This window comes from Scophthalmus maximus, chromosome 11 (genome assembly GCF_022379125.1).
Source record: "Scophthalmus maximus strain ysfricsl-2021 chromosome 11, ASM2237912v1, whole genome shotgun sequence".
In the NCBI taxonomy this organism is placed as follows: Eukaryota; Metazoa; Chordata; class Actinopteri; order Pleuronectiformes; family Scophthalmidae; genus Scophthalmus; species Scophthalmus maximus.
This window is the reverse complement of record NC_061525.1, coordinates 3,659,159-3,679,086: the sequence shown is the minus strand read 5'-3', so window position 1 is coordinate 3,679,086 and position 19,928 is coordinate 3,659,159. Positions and strand designations below refer to the sequence as shown.

Here is a 19,928-nt window from a genome sequence, read left to right as displayed (position 1 = left end):
AAAACAAAAGTACTGATAACACCTTCAGAATGAGATGCGAGCACACCAACTAACTCAGGTTACAAATGATGTTATTGATGCAGGGATGCTTGAAGTCCGTCAGAGTTGGCGGTGCTGAGACAAAAATGATTGATTCATGATTTATGTATTCATATGAATGGCCAACAACCTTTTACCAGTTTTAGAACAGGCTGCAAACTTGGCTTTAGGGCAATTAAAGAAATCAGAGATTATTTATATATATATATCTTAACCTACTATTGCCACCACTGAAATCTGTGATTCTTCCATTCTACCTTTATATCACAGTCTACATTTCTGTCAGATAGGCTACACGGAAAACACTCTTAATGTTCTGAAAGTTCAATGAAATATAGTTGAAAATTAAATTTCAAATGTAAAAGGTTTTGTTTATTGTTTTCTTTTTGACAACTTTTTTATTTGCCTTGTGGTTACAGCCCTTTGCCAGTAGGGGTGCTGCAGCCCCCTCAGTACCCTTACGTCCAGCGCTCTTGTGATATAAAAAATGTTTTTGTTTTTTTTACACCAATTGCATATCCGTCTCAAGTAGACACACTGGACAAGGGAAAAAATAATGACACTAGTTTTAAGGAGAGTTACTTTTTGATGAACAACAGTTCTTCCCTTTGTATCTTTAGCACAGGTTGATGATCATAGGTCTTGATATACGTTGGTTCAATTTTGACATTGCATGGCCTTGTGCACATAAGAGACATGAGGTGATGATCAATGCACTTTACCGTTTCCCCATGCTTTCGGTCTTTATGCTAAAGGAGGTTCGAAGGAGGACAACCTACATCCATCCGTCATGTATTTGAATGTATTCACGCACATTTCCTTAATGCGCAGTCGTCTTCACCTGCGTGTCACTTTGGCATCACTGGGGCCCATGCGCTTCGCTGGCGTTTCACCGCTCGTACTAATGATTCAACTTAAACAGAATCAGCACTGAAAGTGGCGGCATCAGGGAGACCTGTGGTTGAAGAAACTGTGACATCCCAGGGGGACCGTTAGCCCGCTGCGCTCTGTTATAAAGCACGTCAGTCCACCCGCCACTTTGATTTCCGTCAGTTTGACTGTACGATATTAGCGAGATAAGCAGAATGCACTGGGGGAAATGTAAGTACGACACATCATTGCTGTTTCATTTACATATGATGCACACACTTTAATGTCTTGCTCTATTCACACAGAGTGTAATGTATATGATATTTACTGATTTGACGGATTTAACCCGTTTTAACTTCAGTCAAGGAGGAAGCAAAGGCACAAAAAGTTTATAAAATGTTATATAACTTGTTCAAAATGATGTTTCACGTAATCTTTTGTACGGTTCGTGAATATTGCATCAGTTTTGGCTTTGAGGAAGAGGACACAATGTCATGAACAGAATATGTGGTTCACTCGCCAGTGCAATGCCACATAGTCTATCCAGCAAGCATTGAGGAGCTAAATTTAAAATTTCATTTCATGGCAATGTCTGCATGTAATCATTTCACTGAACTTTGACTTTCCACTGTTGTGTTTTTGGTTAGTCGTAACTGATCAACTTGTAACATTAAAGTTGTTTGAAAAGCTTTGAATCAACTTGTGGCTCTATGCCATAAACTCCCCAACTGACTGTTGGGGGGGGGGGTTTTGGAATATGAAGAGAAGGGGTTAAAAAAAAACCCCCGGTATAAGACAACCTTTCCCGCTGTGAACTGTGTCAGGATCGGTATTGGAGCTGCTGTGTCAGACTCTTTTGGAAAGAGGAAGATGGTATTTTGGAAGTTGTCTCCGTATTGCTCTTGGCCTGTAATCTTGATATGCAAAAAGACCGCACAGCTGTGGAACTTCCTCTTTTGCGTTGTCCCGTTGAATGTGCCATGGCGACTTTTTGTCCGTGTGTGTGCCCATGTGTGAATTCATAAAACTGAAGAGCGACGAGGGACAACGCCAGCTTCCGTCCAATTTAGTGGCGAGTCAAAGATCATACTTTCTTTCTGTTATCTCAACTTTGCTTTAACACCATTTTTTCCTTGTGCTCTTTTTTTTTTTTTTTTTGGGCACTGTTTGCTGATTTAAATCACTTGTCCTGATAAGAACCACACCCGTTTGAAGCACACTCCTTCAGTCCTTTGCCAGGAATCTTTATAAATCTCTTACCGTTGGCTGTGTGACAGCCTTACTTCCTGACCTCCTGCAATTAAGCTTCTTACAACCCACACATATGTTTTATTGTTAAATTGACCTTTGGTGGCTATTGGTATGACAGGCGTAAAAATGAAGACATTTGGTGACCTTGTCTAAAGATTGACAGCGTCTGCATTAAGAGGAGGTCAACTAAGCACATGGTTTTCACCACGACAGCAAACTTCTCGTAATCTTAAGACGTAACCCTCTTTCATATCTTTTACGGTGATCATTGGCTGGTCAGGATCAAAACATTGTCCTCCAATTAGATTTAGTCGCAGACTTTCATTATGTCATGAACAGTACGGAGCACAAACACCGCTTTAAAGAGTCACGTTCAAGTCACGTAGCTGACTTGAAATGTGACATTTGACATGGACACATCTCTCTGCTGGAGGGATGAAGACCAGTTCCTTCCAAGAGATACTGTACATCTACGGAGAGGGCTTTTATAGCAGGGGAGGCATTGAGACAAGTGTACAGTTGACGGCTCAGTGTCATAAGACCTGGTCCGCAGAGATGTTGAAAAGGGGATTTTAAATGATGACTCACCTGATCTCAGAGTTCCAGAGCACATTGTTTCCTCCAAGTGACAGACCAAAGGTCACTGGAATAGTTATCGAGGGTGTGGAAGTCGTTCCAGGGCTGGAAGGCATTGCCAGGGCTTGCTCTGTGCCTCTTGGCTTGACCTATGCACTGATTCTCGAGGACCCCGGGGCAGCTGACATGTACCTTTGAGGTATTCCATGAGGTTTTCTGCGACATGGACCCGTCGCAGTCGTCCACTCCCTCAAGAGCAAACCTCTTGAAATGAGACCGTGGTTGCAGTGCAAACTCTAAAGTAGGCCTATACACTGTTGTTGTCACCAAATGTTCCTTTTCTGCAGAGTTAGAGAAGTATGTTGAAACGCAAAGCCATGATGGCTTGATGCATTTTTTTTCTGAACAGACGCCCTTGTTTCTGCACTGATCAAATGTTCATGGTTTGACCTGAGTCTGTCATCCCAAAGTGTAAGTGTTTAAGTTCGAGGTCCAGTTCCACATTTCCTGCTTGACGCGAGACAATAATGCACAGTTTCTGTGACATTTCTATTTGGAGCCCATTCCATATTGTCACCATGTAAAGCTGAGGTCGGAAATATTTTTACCGCTATTAAAAGGTGACCTTTTTTTTGTCACGCACAGATTCAGATGGGAGCTACTTTGCAGAATTGTGGCCCTTATTCTTTTGACTGTACTTCACAATTTAATGTTTTGGTTTGACATGCGGCACAAACATGTGTTTTAGTTTCGACCTGTTTTAGCTGGACATGTTTTTAAGATGGTGTTGGCAACATTTGAAGTAAAGTTTTTCTATTAACGCTTGAGTTTGTCATTTCTCAGAAAGAGGAATATTCAGATATAATTGACAGCATTAAATAAATAAGATTTAATGCACTTATTAATCAATTGCTATGTAATCATATAGCCTTGATTGGTAGAATTAAAAGTACTTATTATTACTAATTACAAAATTAAAAGCTACTGTTTTTCATATCCTCTCAATGTCTTTCTAAAGGTGTTAATTCCTTTGTGCGGAAATGAATGGGTCTCATTCAATTTCAATTTGTCATTAATATTGCTTGTTATCTATTCTCTTTATTCTTCTGAACACACGTGGTCCATCTTTTTTTTGGACAATATCAGGACAGACTTATCCTAAGCCCCCCTCTGTCACTGGGAGTGTTGGGAACAGCAGTACCAGGCCAAAGTTTGCAAGAGGAGCAAGCCGGCAACTGTCATTGTAATGATAGAGAGCAAAACACTTGAAAATTCATTTTCATCTGACAAGGCGATTGTCATCCACATGCGCTCATTGACTGAAACATTCAAAAAGATTAATACAATTTGAGTACTTCAGAGACAAATGCCACCAGCAACAGATAGGACAAAACTATTCTGTTAAATTGTAAAGATGCCAAGGTGCAGAGCCTGGGAAACTAAATGAAAAAATACGTTGGCATTGGGTTTAATAGGAAATAATAAGTGTACCTCACTCCATTTTTATCAACCTGTTCTAAACACTCGGCTGAAAAAGTGACTTTTTCAGTGCAACTAAGTACATTTACTCTCAAGCTAAAGTAGCCTATATTTCCTTACATTACACATTACAGTTTAAAGGGGCAGTGATTCTAAAGCAAAAAATTCAGTGAATATTTCCTCACGGTCCGCTAGCTGTCGGTTCTGTGTGCTTATCCCTGGTTCTGTAAATCGAAAAAACCAAACAAATGGCTCACTGTGTGCAGGTTGTAAGCATGTCCTAGTGGTTTGCATGTCGATCTCCCACACCGGGGATCGCTCTCCGGCCAGAGCAGGAAAATACCAACAAGACTAAACACGTGTTGCACACTCAGAATAAACAAGTTAATGTCAGTGTTGCATACTCAGAATTAACACGTTTTTGTTACTAACCATCATAAGATTACGTTAATTTTTTTGAGGCAACGATGTTGCACAATGTTTTGTGAGTAAAGCCAACTTATTCGATTTTACAGTGTGGCAGACAAGTGCATTGTGATTTATTCGGGCTTTCTCAAGCAGGCAGGTAGTTTTATTGTGCGAGACAGAGCGGACATCCACCAACCAGATGGTTGATGGTTCCAACCCCGGGGTCCTCCAGTCCTTGTGCCGAAGGGCGTCTTGCGTCTGACCCTAAGTTGCCCCTGTGCTGTTGTGTAAGAATGATATGTGAAAAAGAGCCTCACTGTATGTTGCAGCGCTGCGTGCATGAGAGTTGTGCTGTAAAGAACTTTGGCCGGTCGATGAGACAAGAAAAGCGCCATGTAAACGCAGTCCTTTTTGTCAGTTACCAAAACCAAGGTCACCTGAGTGAACTCATGCCAGTAAACTGAGTCACGGTGGAGGCGGTTGAAATGTGATGAAAGTTGCCCAACAAAAGAACCACCACCATGGGTAGAGCGCAATTCATTTCCTTCAAAACTGCTGGAATTGGTTCATCTTGGTGTCACTTGTCTACACTAAAAAAAACAATGGAGGTCTGCACACGCTACAGCATTTACTGATATGTTGCACTTTTTCTTTGTTGCCAAATTACCATATTTCCTGTGCGCACAGGCCGTGTCTTTTGTTTCTTTAAACGTACACCATTATGGGCTTACTGGAGGCTTAGCTGTATGCTACTACGCCTCCCAGGATCGCACACCAACAGCTCGCAACTCACCCTCTGTGTCCAAAAATGGGTATAATTATAATTAAATCTGACTTTAAGAGGATGTTGCTAGATCCACTAAAAGAGAAAACTACAGTTATTATAAAGATTTTGTGCTAATAAAAAAAGACCCCACATAGTTATGGCAGATTTTTAGGAGTTTATTGGTCTTAGTGACTGTAGTTAGTGTGTTGACAGTTTACATAAAATACCTTTACATGATCAAGGGCCCAAACAATATTCAATATAAATGCACTTCTGCCACACACACACACACATAATACTACAAACTGCTATGTTATTGATATGATTCATAAGATCATAGACTCAGAGTTGAGTTTGACTTAAATTTTGCTGTGATCCTCTCAGTCTGACGATTCAGAATTTAGCGGAGGTGCCACAATCTGCTTGTCTCCCTTGAAAAACCCCCTCAATACAATTTAAGTCAATGCACATCGAAGTAGGAGTGGTAGGTCGAGTGTGTGAGGTCAGAGCAATGACCCCTTATATAAGACCTTCTCAAATGCCTGCACCATTTGAAAAAGCAGAAGAAAACAAACAAAACTGTACTTGGCTGGGAAGATTGAGGGAGATGGATTCAATTCTGTCCATTTAATCATATTTCTCTTGGAAAATGAACCTGTGGATTGTTTATCTGTTTGCCATTCTCCAGGGCTGTTTAGGTCCATGTGCACCACCCTCCATCTACTTAAGGGTAAAATGCCATTACCCTCAATGACTTTGTAGCCCTAGGCCGCGCTGACTGGTGGCGTTGTCTGCAGGTTCACAGGTACAGCACTGTTTGAAAGGGGCCCTCGCTGTCGGATCAGGTTTCTCCTCATGCTTATACTTGCAGGAAATCACAGGTTGTAAGCATGGAGGTGTACCATTTGGCCTCGGGTCTCTGTCCGTGTGGCTCCATTCATGATGGTGTTGTTACCCGGAATAGACAATAAACTGTCAAGCTTTACTCAGTGCAATCATAGAAACTACAGCTGGTGCCAACGCAGACATTAAATTGCAGCCAATTAAATTGCAGCCAATTAAATTGCAGCCAATTAAATTGCAGCCAATTAAATGTAATTTAAGGTTTTTTCCCCCTCCTCTGTTGCCAAAGTGCTGCTCATTGTAGGAACTGTTGGGTTTTCTCCACCTCACTATGTAAAGAGCATTGAGATAATGTATATTGTGATGTGGCGCTAGGCAAATGAAATTGAATTGAAGTGAAAACGACTGAAAACCTCGGGGTGGTTCACCAAAACCAAAAGCAATTACTGAATTTCAGGAATTCGATAATGCCGTTGTAGTTTAATTTTGAGTTTTGGATTTGAGCTTTGGAGAGTTGGATTTTGTTTATTTAATTCTGTTCTTTGTTACCTTAGTTATTAAATATTCTTTTTTCCTTCTTACCTTAATTTGGGCCCTGCTCCTTCAAACCCGTGGCACTTCAATCTAACTATACTATTTAACTATGATAAAATATACTTTATTTATTTAAATGGATAGTACTTCATGTAAAATAATTCTTACCCAATGTAAAATATCAGATAAAAGCCAAATTTATTATTTATTATAATTACTCTTGTATATATCAAACACGAGCTGCTGGGCTGGCTGCATTTGTTTTTATTTATTATTGTTCTTAGACCTAGCTATACTATTTAACTATGATTAAAATAAATACTACCCAATGTAAAATATCAGATAGAAGCATTTTACCATCATGTAGCATATTGTGCATATGCTAAATGCAACACTCCAGGGGGGGGCTGCTGGGGGCGTCAGTGATTTCATGGGGGGGCCCTTGACGGCCCCACTGCGTAACACTACCACAATGTCCATTAGTATCTGTTCTGTCAGATTATCTTCATCTGCAGATGGAGTTTTTCTCCAGTTATGAAGAAGTTGTATATGTTTAAATTGTCTGGGTTCATGGTCATGAACTCTATGAATCCCGAACAGAGATTCCCTCGAGACCGAGCTGAAGGTAATCGGAGTCGTGTGTTGTCATGTGACCTCTGTTTCTTTCTGTTTCTGGCCCCTCCAAGCGGCAACACCAGCGCTGGCCAGGTCCAGACCGTACCAGGGTGTTCGAGTCAGGGACCCAGTCAAAGAGCTGCTGAGGAGGAAGAGGACTCTGGAGCTGCACAGCGCCAAGGCAGCGCCCGCTACTCCGGTGAGGACACTGTGGCACAATGACACGGACGTGAATACACAGACAGGTCCCTCAAGAGGCGTAAAAGAGTCAAAAAAATACAAGAATCAATATTGAAATGTCTTGAATATACGAATTTGACAGGTTGGGAAGTTGGTTTCATGTAGCGAAAATTAACTCCAGTCTCACTTTTTAAACGTGTTGTTTGGGGAAAAATTGTATTGATCCCACTGTAGCAAACATACAAAATGAAACTAACTTGGAATCAGTTCACTAATTCACCAGATTGTGAATCCTGGTCAGAGTTCATCGGTCAAAATCCCCCCAAAATAAATGTTTCCGTCAACATTACATCAATCTTGGGACAAGTTCGACAAGATCTGGCTGGAGAGCGGCTCAAGCGCAGTAGGCGCTCGGTTGAAGTCTGACGCAAATAGTAGGTTAACATGCTGTTACATTTACCTGCTGACACATCTCATACATAACAATGAAGAAGTCCCTGGAATACATGTCGGCATCCAGCCATTCCAAGCAAAATCTCTTCCCAGAGAACATGGTGAACTGTGAAAGCACCTCGTTCCCTGTGTCCTTTGTGAAACGGTGATAAGTCATTGAACAAATAAGCAGAGTATGATTTATTCTAACGGTTAAAATATGGAGCAATGACGACTTAGGGACTATTCTTTGAAAGTGCGCTTGAAGGCTTTTTTTGCGGGTGTTGTGTCTCCATGACAAACACAACATCACTTCTTTCCTCGGTGTGCTTCCTGGCTACCGTCTAGATACAGTATGCTGCATTGCGAATGCTCCCGTGGTTGCATTCTGATGATTTATCGCCCTTAGTCTCCAGGATGTCATTCTTTCAGCTGAAAGAAAGAAGGTCTGCGCGGGGAATGGAGCAGTCAGGACCGCAGGCCAGCGGAGCGAGGGGACGGTGTGTGTGTGTGTGTCTGTGTCTGTGTGTGTGTGTGTGTGTGTGTGTGTCTGTGTGTGTGTGTGTGGGGGGGTTCTCCTTATATAATCCAGGTGTTTTTCCATGACAGTTACAACCATTGCCTTCATGGCTCCAGGGCTGGGCACACAGCCCTATGCAAAATAACTCGCAGCCTTGCCAGAGAGCCCTCCCACATGCTATTTATTACATCTCTTCACACCAGAGGGCCGACACGTTCATGCGCACACACACTCACATGCACAAACTCCCCGCATACGCACCCTGCCATTCGAGTGAGAGAGAGAAAAGAAGAAAAGCAACATGATGCTTCGCATACGGCTCAGGCTGGTAAAATGTAATTGATTATGCTCACCTTTCACTGTGGGAACATTTCCTTGGCACATGAAGATTCCTTCTGACACGGACCGGGGACATCATCCACGAGGCTCCTCAGTCAGTTCCCCTTATCTATTATGGGCAGAATTCATTTCTCTTGACCTTTGAGAGTCCTGGAGCTTCACTTCTATCTTTGAATACCCCGTTCCAATGCGTCTAATCTACTGTGTGCACATGTTTTCCACCTGATTAACCGAGCAGCATCACGCCTCTCTTTTCGCTGTCTTGATAAGAGGTAGGTGAGAAAATGAACACAACCCTCGTGTGCGTTATGCAACGAAATTGAACAAGGTCTGGTTTTATGTCTGATTGGAGCTGTCACTGTGAGGCAGTGGCTGCAACTATACAATAGTTGCAGCAAATAATAACCCCCTGCTCACACTGCGAGCCGTTTTCCCCGTTTTTAGTCTCTTTGCTCCTCCAACCGCCTGCAGCTCCGTGTTAAGCTGCAGATACGAGAGCACTATCAATCTCTGAGGCTCGAATCCCATTGGAAAAAAAGAGCATCTTACTTACGACACATAGTTATGCACACTGTGAAGTGACATGGAGCAATTGTGTGAGGCTCCGACAGTCCTTTAGAGCAAATGCAAGTGGCCAAACCCTCTAGTGGCTGTAAGTGTCACGACAGGGGCAAAGGAGCAGGTCAGGTCATGTTGTAATGAAGCCGCGAGGTCTGCACAGGGAGGGGGGTCGTGATGGAGGGTTCGACAAATCATTGGGCCGCTGATATGAGACACACCGAAAATCTAGCCAAGTTGTTTCTGTGTGTAAAGCTAACCAAATCTATAATAGCATTGTCACATCATAAATGTTTTTTAAAAATTTCCTTTAATCGTGGACAGTTACAGTAATAAATAATTAATAGTAATCAGGCCATGGTTGCTAAATCTGATGAATTCAATGCTATTAGCTGCATAGTTATTAAAGGGGCAGCTCACCCAAATGAAAACATGCAAGCACAATCAGGGTGAACTGTCTCTTTAATGTCCAAAAGCTTCCCCCTTTAAATCAGAGGGCGGCTCCCATCCGGTCCCATCCATCCATCCATTATCTATACTGCTGTATCCATTAAGGGTCGCGGGGGGCTGGAGCCCGTCCCAGCTGACATTGGGCGAAAGGCGGGGTTCACCCTGGACAGGTCGCCAGTGTATCGCAGGGCCAACATACAGAGACACACAATCAAACTCAATCTATTGTCTCCAATGAACCTAACCCCAATCTGCATGTGTTTGGACTGTGGGAGGATGCCGGAGAACCCGGAGAGAACCCCCACGCATACACGATGAGAATATGCAAACTCCACACAGAGGCCCTGGTTGGTTCGTAGCGGGATGCGAACCCAGAACCTTCTCGCTGTGAGGCAAACCACGACACTGCTGTGCAAAATTATGGAGGCTAGCGTGAAGGCCGGCGGGCGGGCATAAAGAAGATTCCTGTGCTGTGCAGCCACAGAGCGTTGGTTTGAGGCCCCGCTTTTTTTTTTTTTTTACCAATCTGCTTTGTTAAAATGTCAGTGCTTATCTCGCCACGTAGTGTGTCAGGTTCATTGCTGCTCTCCTGCGGCGAGGCGACTCGCCATGCCCTTTTTACCAGCACCTAATCTGAGGCAGAAAAAACGTTGCCGGTTCGCTTTGACACCGATTTCTGTCCAAAAGCATTTCAAACTGTCCATTTAACATTTCACCCACAGCGTTTTGAGTATCCCCTGTACCTGCGCAGCTCTTCAGGCACCTGCCAGCACATGCCCCGCCGCTGGCTTGCAGGCGGCGGGATGCAGTCTTTCACTGCGGCTTGTGTCAAGCACCACCTGAAGCACCGACACGAGCTGTCAGTACTGTCCCTGCTGCCGCTGCTCTCCCCCATTACCTCTGGCGGTTTTTCTCATCACAGTCTCTTTCCTGCACTGAACCGCGACATGTTATTTACTCACCCTCGTGGGGAGCATACAGAGCATATGCATTTCCTCTTTTTTTTTCAAATGTGCGCACTCGTGTCTTTCGGAAAAAGATTACATGCACGTGGCTATGCATGACGGACCAATGGGCGGTCATGTTTGAAGCAGGGAGGTCACACAGGAAGTGGAGGGTGGGATGATAATGACTGCAGAGAGTCATTGAGCTTATATTATAATTTTTGCCTTTTCAGCTCCCACATTGTGACAAAAAAACATTACATATACTGAACTGAACTTACTTGTTTGTCTTTTTTTACACAGACACAGACACAGACACACACACACACACACACACACACACACACACACACACACACACACACACTCTTCAAGTGCAAACCCAACTCAGCTTCTGCTCACACCTGGACTTGATGGGTACAAATGTAAATACTGCATATTTATATATCAACACGGTCTCATTCTGCAGCAGCAACATGTGCTCATGGATGTTCTGCAGTCATTTACATGCTCAACGCACTTTTCTTTCCCACTTTTCAGGATGAGATCGCACGCAACAACCAGTCGCCATACACACAAGGTATTTGATCAAAGCAACACCCAAGCGTTAGTAGACTCATTAACCTTAACTGACTCCTGTGAATGAAGCATGTGCCCATGAGTGTTTTTCGAAAGACTCACACGCAGCTTCTCTTTGAAATCCAGCCACCTACGGCGCGGCCGTTGCCAGCGGCACCGCAGCTGAGCTGTCAGCTGCTGCCGGAGATGGAGGGCCGCAGTGCACAGGATGGAAATCTCCACCCCTGGCCACCGGGCCTGTCCTGCAGCCTGCCATAATGCCGTGGTCGTCGCCTGAATACAGCCAGCAGGAACCCTCAGCTCAGACTCTGGCCTACCCAGCCACCACCCTGACCGCAGACGTGTACATGCAGACCCTGTGCCCCAGCTACACCATGCTGACCTACACACACACGCCGCTGCTCACTAACTTTGGGGTGAGTATAGGAGATAACTCCCCGTGTGATCAAAAGTACATTTGTGGCTTTAGCAGGCAAGACCATGCATTGGAAAACAACACACTGGCACAATTAGTGCAAGAAGAGACAGAAAAAGAAAGAATTCCCAATTGAATACAATTTTATTTGTCGAGCACCGAATCGCAACATGCATTATCGCAAGGCACTTTACATATTACAGAGAAACCCAAGCGTTCCCATAATGAGCATCATTTGCCGACTGTTGAAAGAAAAACACTCCCTTCAAACAGGAACAAGCCTCGAGCAGAACTGGACTCAGTTGTAGGCGGAACATCTGCTTCCAGCGGTCCCGGGTGCAGCAGTCACTTGTCAATGCTCAGGAAGAAGTTATTCAAAACTTGAAGCGCTGACTTTAGCGACAGATGCGGTCTTTGCAACACTGCAAGTGTTATTTCACTTAAAAATCAAAGTCAAAGACTGGATAGAATCTAGTTGAACCGGAAGGGGAAAATATTATATATATATATATATCTACACTGAACAAAATTATAAACGCAACACTTTTGTTTTTGCCCCCATTTTTCATGAGCTGAACTCAAATATCGAAGACTTTTTCTATGTACACAAGAGGCTTATTCCTCTCAAATGTTGTTCACAAATCTGTCTAAATCTGTGTTATCGAGCACTTCTCCATCCACCTCACAGGCGTGGCATATCAAGATGCTTATTAGACAGCATGATTATTGCACAGGTGTGCCTTAGACTGGCCACAATAAAAGGCCACTGTAAAATTTGCAGTTTTACTGTATTGGTGGGGTCCGGGGGGGGGGGGGGGCTGAAAACCAGTCAGTACCACCATTTGCCTCACGCAGTGCAACACATCTCAATAAAATGCACCCGTGTTCGTTGTCCATAACATACGCCTGCCCATACCATAACCCCACCGCCACCATGGGCCACTCGAAACGCCTTTGGAGACGGCTTATGGTAGAGAAATGAACCTTCAATTCACGGACAACAGCTCTGGTGGACATTCCTGCAGTCAGCATGCCAATTGCAGGCTCCCTCAAAACTTGCGACATCTGTGGCATTGTGCTGTGTGATGAAACTGCACATTTTACAGTGGCCTTTTATTGTGGCCAGCCTGAGGCACACCTGTGCAATAATCATGCTGTCTAATCAGCATCTTGATATGCCACGCCTGTGAGGTGGATGGATTATCTCCTGCTCACTAACACAGATTTTGACAGATTTGTGAACAATATTTGAGAGACATAAGCCTTTTGTGTACATAAAAAAAAAAGTCTTAGATCTTTGAGTTCAGCTCATGAAAAATGGGGGCCAAAACAAAAGTGTTGCGTTTATAAATTTGTTCAGTGTATATGTATATATAGAAAAAATACATCCATAGTGTAATTTATCCTGACACAATTTTATATTGAAACAGAAAAGATCTGTAACGTAGTGTTGCTTCATTGGAGAGCTGTGTGCGTTGCTCTTTGCCCCACTGTCGCTCTCCCTCCCTCCCTCCCTCTCTCTCCCACACACACATACACACACACACACACACACACACACACACACAGACACTTAACACATTGTCTGTCGCAGTCCTGCTGACTATTGGCAGCACCTACAGTTTTTACGGTCCTCGGAGGGGCAGGCAGGGTTCAGCATAAACTCGGTTGATAGCACTTTGACTGAACACGTTCATGGCACAAACATGTAGTTTCAATCTGGTAGACAGACCTCAGTGTAATACAAATTTTATTTGTATCGTGCCAAGTCACAACAATCATCGTCTCAAGGCACTTGACACGGTGAGGTCAGAATTCCGATATAACAGGGAAAACTCGACCAATCCCACAATGAGGAAAAGCACTTGGCGACTGTGGATGAGAAAAACTCCCTTTTAACCGGAAGTGCTCTCCGGCAGAACCGGACTCAGTTGTGGGAGAAACATCCGTCTCGACCGTTTTGGGGTGAGGGGAAAAAATGGGAGGGGGGGGACAGGAGGAGATACCGGCCCTGACCAATCAGATCCTGAACACTCACGCATGCACGCACGGAAAAGGGAATGAAAACAAGACCCTGCTCCAGGGCAGGCAAATAAACTGCAACAGCGACATGCGTTTCTTAGGAAATGTCAAACTTACTAGCTTACTTTACCGAAGGAGCAAAATGGAATGGGTCTGGCAAACGAGTTTGCTGTGAAAATGTGCGTCTTTGTCAGATACATTGTGTAAATTTAAACAGTTTGTATGATTCCATTTGACCTTTTGTCAAAAAAACAACAACCATACACTTGTATCAATATGTTTTGTTTTTATTTCTAATTCATTTTAGTTTGTTTTGGACGCTACGTTTTACTGTAATGTGCAAAGCATTTTTTTAGAGGACTTGAAAAAGAAAATTCCAGTCCTCTAAATGTTCTGTGTAATAATAATTATACAAAAAAAGACACTCCGCACATAGAATATACAGTATATATACACAGTATTTAGTAATGGTCCTTATGTTGCAACTTGACAAAACAGAGCTTCATAAAACGGGAATGGCAGTGTGCAATTGGCAATGACGCATTCCATTTGACACAAAACTTGTGCTCAGTATGGATAATGTTATGCTTGATAAACAATCATGATAATCGCTCAGAGACAACGGAACAACAGGTGGTTGGGGGACGGACCGCAGGTGTACACAGCAGTCACGGCACGGACGGGTGGCTTTCATCCGGAGAGCAGTCCTGTGGTTACGGTCGGGTTCCAAAAGAGGTTTTCGGTTAAGGTTCGGGCCAAGAGGCTGATGAACAGGACGCCGTGAGGTGATGTGAGGGTCTCGCACTGTGCCTTGAAAACATTTAGATCAAGAACAAACAAGTTGCCTGTGAACGTTGGACTGATATGATCAGTGTCAACATATTGGGGACATGACAGACACGTACTGCACCAGTAAATTATCGACATGTCCGCGTTGCTGTGAGTTTACTGAAAATAATCTGGCGGCAATCTACCTGTGACATGTATTCCTTGCAGCGGTGTAGAAATGTATTTTTCTTGGAGAAGGGGGATGACAATCAACACCTATGGCAAACGGCGGTTATGCCCTGAGCTCAGACTCTTTGGCGGAACCGCTGGAGCACCTTGCGAGGGAATTCAACCTTGGCAGGTACCTGCTGTACCTTCAAGTCATGCTCCACTCCAAACAACTTCTTCCCTTTTTTCTTTTGAGGAGCTGGTAACGTCAGAGAGGGTGAACTGAACGTGTGCGCGCCAAAAAACACGCGTTGTCAGAAATTGCAACCCCCGAAGATTTGTCAGTAGATCGATCGTACATTTTATGTTTGTGCATTCCGCGTGTGGTGCTTAAAAGTGGCTGAAACAAAAGGAAGAGTTATTGCCGTGCCCTCGGGCCCAGCGCGCGGGCCGCTCGGAGCAGCCATCCCAACGTGCTCCCCGAGAGCAGCTGGGCATGTGGCCCCTTGTCGTCCAGGCTCAACAGCAGGGGCTTCCCTACAATCATACAGACTGTTTTGAGTCTTGTCCCGACTGGCTTTGGCAACCGCGATAGGCGGCACTGGAATGCAATAGAATGTGATAGCTGCTGTGCTGCCAGAGCGAATGCGTTTCTGTCAAACAGCCAATACTGACACTGTCTGGCGCAGACTACGAGCTCGGAAATGATTTGAGTCGGACAAATGTGCCAGAGGAGGATGAGAACATTTCAGCACAAATCCATTAGCTGTAGGTATATTGCGAGTGCTATTTTGATTAAAAAACAAAAGTGTGTGTGTGTGCGTGTGTGCGTGCGTTTGTTATATTGCATTCTGAAAGCAAGAACAGTTTGCCGTTTTGAGCATTTAAAAAGAAAAAGAAAAAAGCGTCGCTAGTTTTTGTTCCTGTAACAGCAACAGTAACATTTCCTGTCTGCTTTGCTGACCTTTCCAGACCATACCGGTGGGCCCCGCACCAGCCTCGCTCCCCCCGATGGAGCTCCCAGACTCGGGGTTGACCTACTTCCCCTGGTCGCAGCCCCTCACCACCATATCCGCGATGGCCAACCCAGGGGTCCAGTTCGCCCCGGGCTCTGCGGCCCTGTCCGGCTCCCCCCTGGTGCACATGCCCTTGTCCATGTCGCTCGCCGCAATGATCCCTCAGCCGGAGACCCAGGGCGCAGAGCCTCAGCTCCAGATCCTCGACCTGCCACAGCGTCCGGACCACCGGCTGGACCCTGAGCCACAAGGCCAGTCCCTGGACGAAGATCAGGAGGGAGAGCCCGGATCGCCAAACCTACTGGACAAACTTCTGGAGGAACGCGGGGAGGATGGGGACGAGGATGACAAAGACTCCTACAGCAGCTCACTCTTCATGCCCAATGTCTGAAAATATGAGCGTCCATACGTTTATACTGGTGATGCAGGAGTAGTATTTTTACTCTTTGCATTTTTTTCAGGGGCCCTGTGCTTATACACCTTTCTTCCATTCAGTGTCATTTTCATTTCCGTTTATTTTAACCAGGCTCTTGATGTCGTAACTGCGGTTAATGTAACTTCCAATAACACTGTTGGGTTGGAAATGGAGCAAGTCTCCCAGAGCTGAAAAAAAGGAACTCTGAAGTTTAATTTGTGGTCGTTGGATTTATTATAGATTTGTTTAGTGACACGCACCGCTGCAGTCTAATGCAAAACTGACCTCTGGACAAACTGCAAAACACTTATCAACACAATTAACCAAGCGATCTAAAACCAAAATTTAAGTGGAGTCGAGTTTGAAGGTGAACACAGCAAGATGTGGATGACGACGTTAGCATTTCATGGGAAAAGTGTGTGGGCTGCTGACATTCCCAAGAGGTACAGTAGGTCAAAGCTGAAGCAAACAGTTTACGAGGGACCGTTTGGGTAATGATTAATAGATCACCTCCATTTTCAGGGTTGAAAACAGGGTTTATTCAAAATGCCAGCCTTTATAAGCAATTTTGCCAAAACGTGTCTGATGATTTCTGATCGATCCCAGATTTCAATTTGATCCAAGATTTTAAAATATTTTTTTTAAATTTTTTTTACAACCATACATGGTAGCCACAAACAAGTTGTATTAACGGTGTTCGTGTTTATAGTTACACCTCTTTTGGTATTGTTTTATTTACAGTTAGAGCCTTATACTTGTTTTAATATACATACTAGGCAGCAAAGGAACAAACCACCCACTAGATTTTCTTGCCAAAATGAAGTTTAGTTTACTCTTTGTGTCCACAAAGTGCGATTTAGCATACATTTTTGTTGTAAAAATCATATGAAACTGTTGGCATCTTCTTGTTATTGAGCATGTATTTATGCACTTGACAGAGGCCCGTGTCCATCGCCACTGAAGATGAAGATGGAAGAAGATGCGTTTTTTTCCGAATCGATATGGAGTCATGTCAGAGGCAGAGTTCTAAAGACCAGTTAACATTAGTGCTGATTTCATAGCCTTGAGGCATTTGCCTCGGTAATAAAATCAGTCATCAAGTCATTATTGCTGTCAGTTTACAAAAAAGGCTGAAGAATGATCATATATCCTGTACTGCTGGTTCTCTCTCCTTGTATGTGTGTGTGTGTGTGTGTGTGTGTGTGTGTGTGTTTGAAAGCACACTATGGATTTGGCAGTGCTAATTTAGTCCAGTGAGAACTTATCTGTGAAAAAAAGTTATGGGCACAAAGTTTTGTCGAAATGCAGTCGGCCTTGCAACAGAAAAGCTTCTCCGATGCCTGATGAATAAGAAATTGTATTTTTGTATTTTAATCATACTGCCATACAGGCTCCTACTTCAAAGTGTTTCTTCTCCCCAAGGAAACCGGAGCAGTTAATGAAATGCAACCATGTCTCCGTAAGAAAAAGAACTTTCTCGTCTCCGTGGCTTTTGTTTTCTCAACGCGCAGTAAAGCAGTGCACCTAAGCTGAGGGTTTTTGCTCGTGGCGGTGACTCTGGTGAAGGCCTCTGAGTCTCAGGGATCCCCCCCCAAGGGGAAACTGACATTGTGACAGGCGTGGCAACTCAAATTCCACTCCTGGCAAGACCTGAGATCATATCACAGGGGAGAAAATATACAAATACTGCACACGTGATGGGGATGGCGTATTACACGATGTCAGTCCCCTAGAATCACAAAATGGGAAAACAACAAAACAAATGCTGGGAGGGGCTGAGATGCTGCCGAGAGGGTTTCCTTTGAAATCCAGCAGTGCGACCCTCTGAGTCTCATGGATAGAAAGACAAGACGGCATAAAAAGTTTGTGGAAGTGCAAAAAGAATTTGAAGTGAGAGATGTCCGACGCGGCTGCCGCGTACAGTAACACTGTTGTACAACAGTCCCTTTAAAATGTTCCATTTTTAGGGCCGGGAGGTGTTGCAGTAACTTGCCTGTGCGGCACCTTTGGATAACGTGCAAGGCCGGGACACGCGAGGCACGGGCCGGGCCAAGGATGCGCCCCAGGGCCCCACAAATCTCACAGTCAATGAGGCTGAAAAATACATATTACGGAATTTGCCCCTGTTGGGGATCTTTCATAATCCCTCTGCTGTTCAATCACGAGTAGCACTTTATAATATGTCATCCTTTTTAAAGGGTTTATGTTTCCAATGGCTTTATCAATAATTTGGTATTGTATTTTATGTGTATATATATATATATACGTATATATACACGTATATATATATAATTGAATTGAATTAACGGTTCATTTAGCTGCTGTTTTGGAGCTTTTGAATGGATCACACAATAGACACTTAGCATTTTTCAAAAGGCTGAAAACTTGAATTTTTTAATTATAATAATAATAGTAATCGATTACTAAACGAATCGCCAACTATGTTGTTAATCGATTAATCGGTTCAAGTAGTTTTTTATGAAAAAATCAGTCAAACTTCTCTGATTTCGTACTTCTCAAATGTGAATATTTTCTGGCTTCTTTGCTCCTCTGTGACGGTAAACTGAAACGTCTTTGGTGTGTGGACCAAACAAAACATCCTCTTGGAGTTTTGGGAAACACGATCGACATCTTTCACCATTTTATGCCATTTTATGGCCCAAACAACCAATCGATTAATCGGGGAAAAATAATCGACAGATTAATCGATTATGAAAATAATCGCGAGTTGCAGCTTTACTTTGGATGTACAATGCCCCATGACGAGTGGCACGCTCACGAAAGGTTGTAGAAAAAGTCATTCTGTGACATTGTACAGCAACTATTGTTTTAGCCTGATACACCAGCAATTGTTGCGTCCACGGCCTCCTACGCTATGTCCACTTGTCAGCCCTTATCACTGTAGATAAGGTTTTTTTCAGGTCGTAAAACTAAAGTGGGGCCCCACTTTGCCGACAGCAAAGAGTTAAGTCTAATTTCCCTTTTCAAGCGGCTCAGGTGGTTATTATATCATGTTCGGACCCCCTATCAAATCACCTGTTTGCACATGATTAACAAGGAGCATGTGTGCCGGATGTAACCCCGTGAAGAGTGTGTGAAGCAAAGGCCCACGGAGCTTGTGCAAGAAAAGAACAAAAAAAAACTGTGCAACATCTGACACCGTTTATCTTGGTTTTCAATCTGTGAAGGAAAAGCAGCCATTTGGAGGAGGCTCAACACCAACAACAGGAGTGGTCCTGGAACCCGCGCAGTCATGCCAAGGCCCGTCCTCCCCGAGCGCATGCAGTCCCGCTTATCTTCAGACGGAGCGAGATGCCTGACATTTTTTCACCTGTTCTTCAGAAATCTCCGCAGTTCATCTCATGAGAAGCACAACGCATGCAGGTCACGTCTCAATGCCAGGAGGGTGAACACGTGTCTCTCTCTCTCTGGGTTTAAACCTGTGTATATGCGGCGGGCGCTTCTCTTTTAATTTGCTCTAGCCGCCATCGAGTACGAAGACTTTAAATAAATCACTTCATTCAGAAAGTGTTGCCAGACACCAAACAGAAGTAAACAAAAGAGCTTTGATTCATCGCATACAGGTTGATTCACGCTCTCTTGTTCTGTCTTTTTTTGTTGTTGTAGTCGATGCATGTGATTTATATGGAAGCCATGACTTTAGCCGTGTTGACTAACCTACTTTCCAAATAGAAAAAGCAACACTATCTCAGGTGTGTTCGCCCTCCGTCCGCCCTTGTG

General features: G+C 43.9%; 1 protein-coding gene across 1 annotated transcript; it reads left to right on the top strand.

Moving 5' to 3' along the window:
• Positions 1 to 877: 877 nt before the first annotated feature.
• On the top strand, positions 878 to 17,342 carry LOC118299508 (POU domain class 2-associating factor 1). The gene is made up of 5 exons (XM_035623322.2): positions 878 to 1,140; positions 7,453 to 7,580; positions 11,345 to 11,384; positions 11,510 to 11,799; positions 15,729 to 17,342. The coding sequence occupies exons 1-5, from the start codon at positions 1,125 to 1,127 to the stop codon at positions 16,161 to 16,163; spliced, it is 909 nt and encodes a 302-aa protein (XP_035479215.1). The 5' UTR covers positions 878 to 1,124; the 3' UTR covers positions 16,164 to 17,342.
• The last annotated feature ends 2,586 nt before the right edge of the window (positions 17,343 to 19,928 follow it).

Coding starts and splice junctions, on each gene's coding strand:
- LOC118299508 (XM_035623322.2), top strand. Junction 7,581..11,344: donor AGGCAGCGCCCGCTACTCCG/GTGAGGACACTG, acceptor CCCACTTTTCAG/GATGAGATCGCACGCAACAA. Junction 11,385..11,509: donor CCAGTCGCCATACACACAAG/GTATTTGATCAA, acceptor TTTGAAATCCAG/CCACCTACGGCGCGGCCGTT.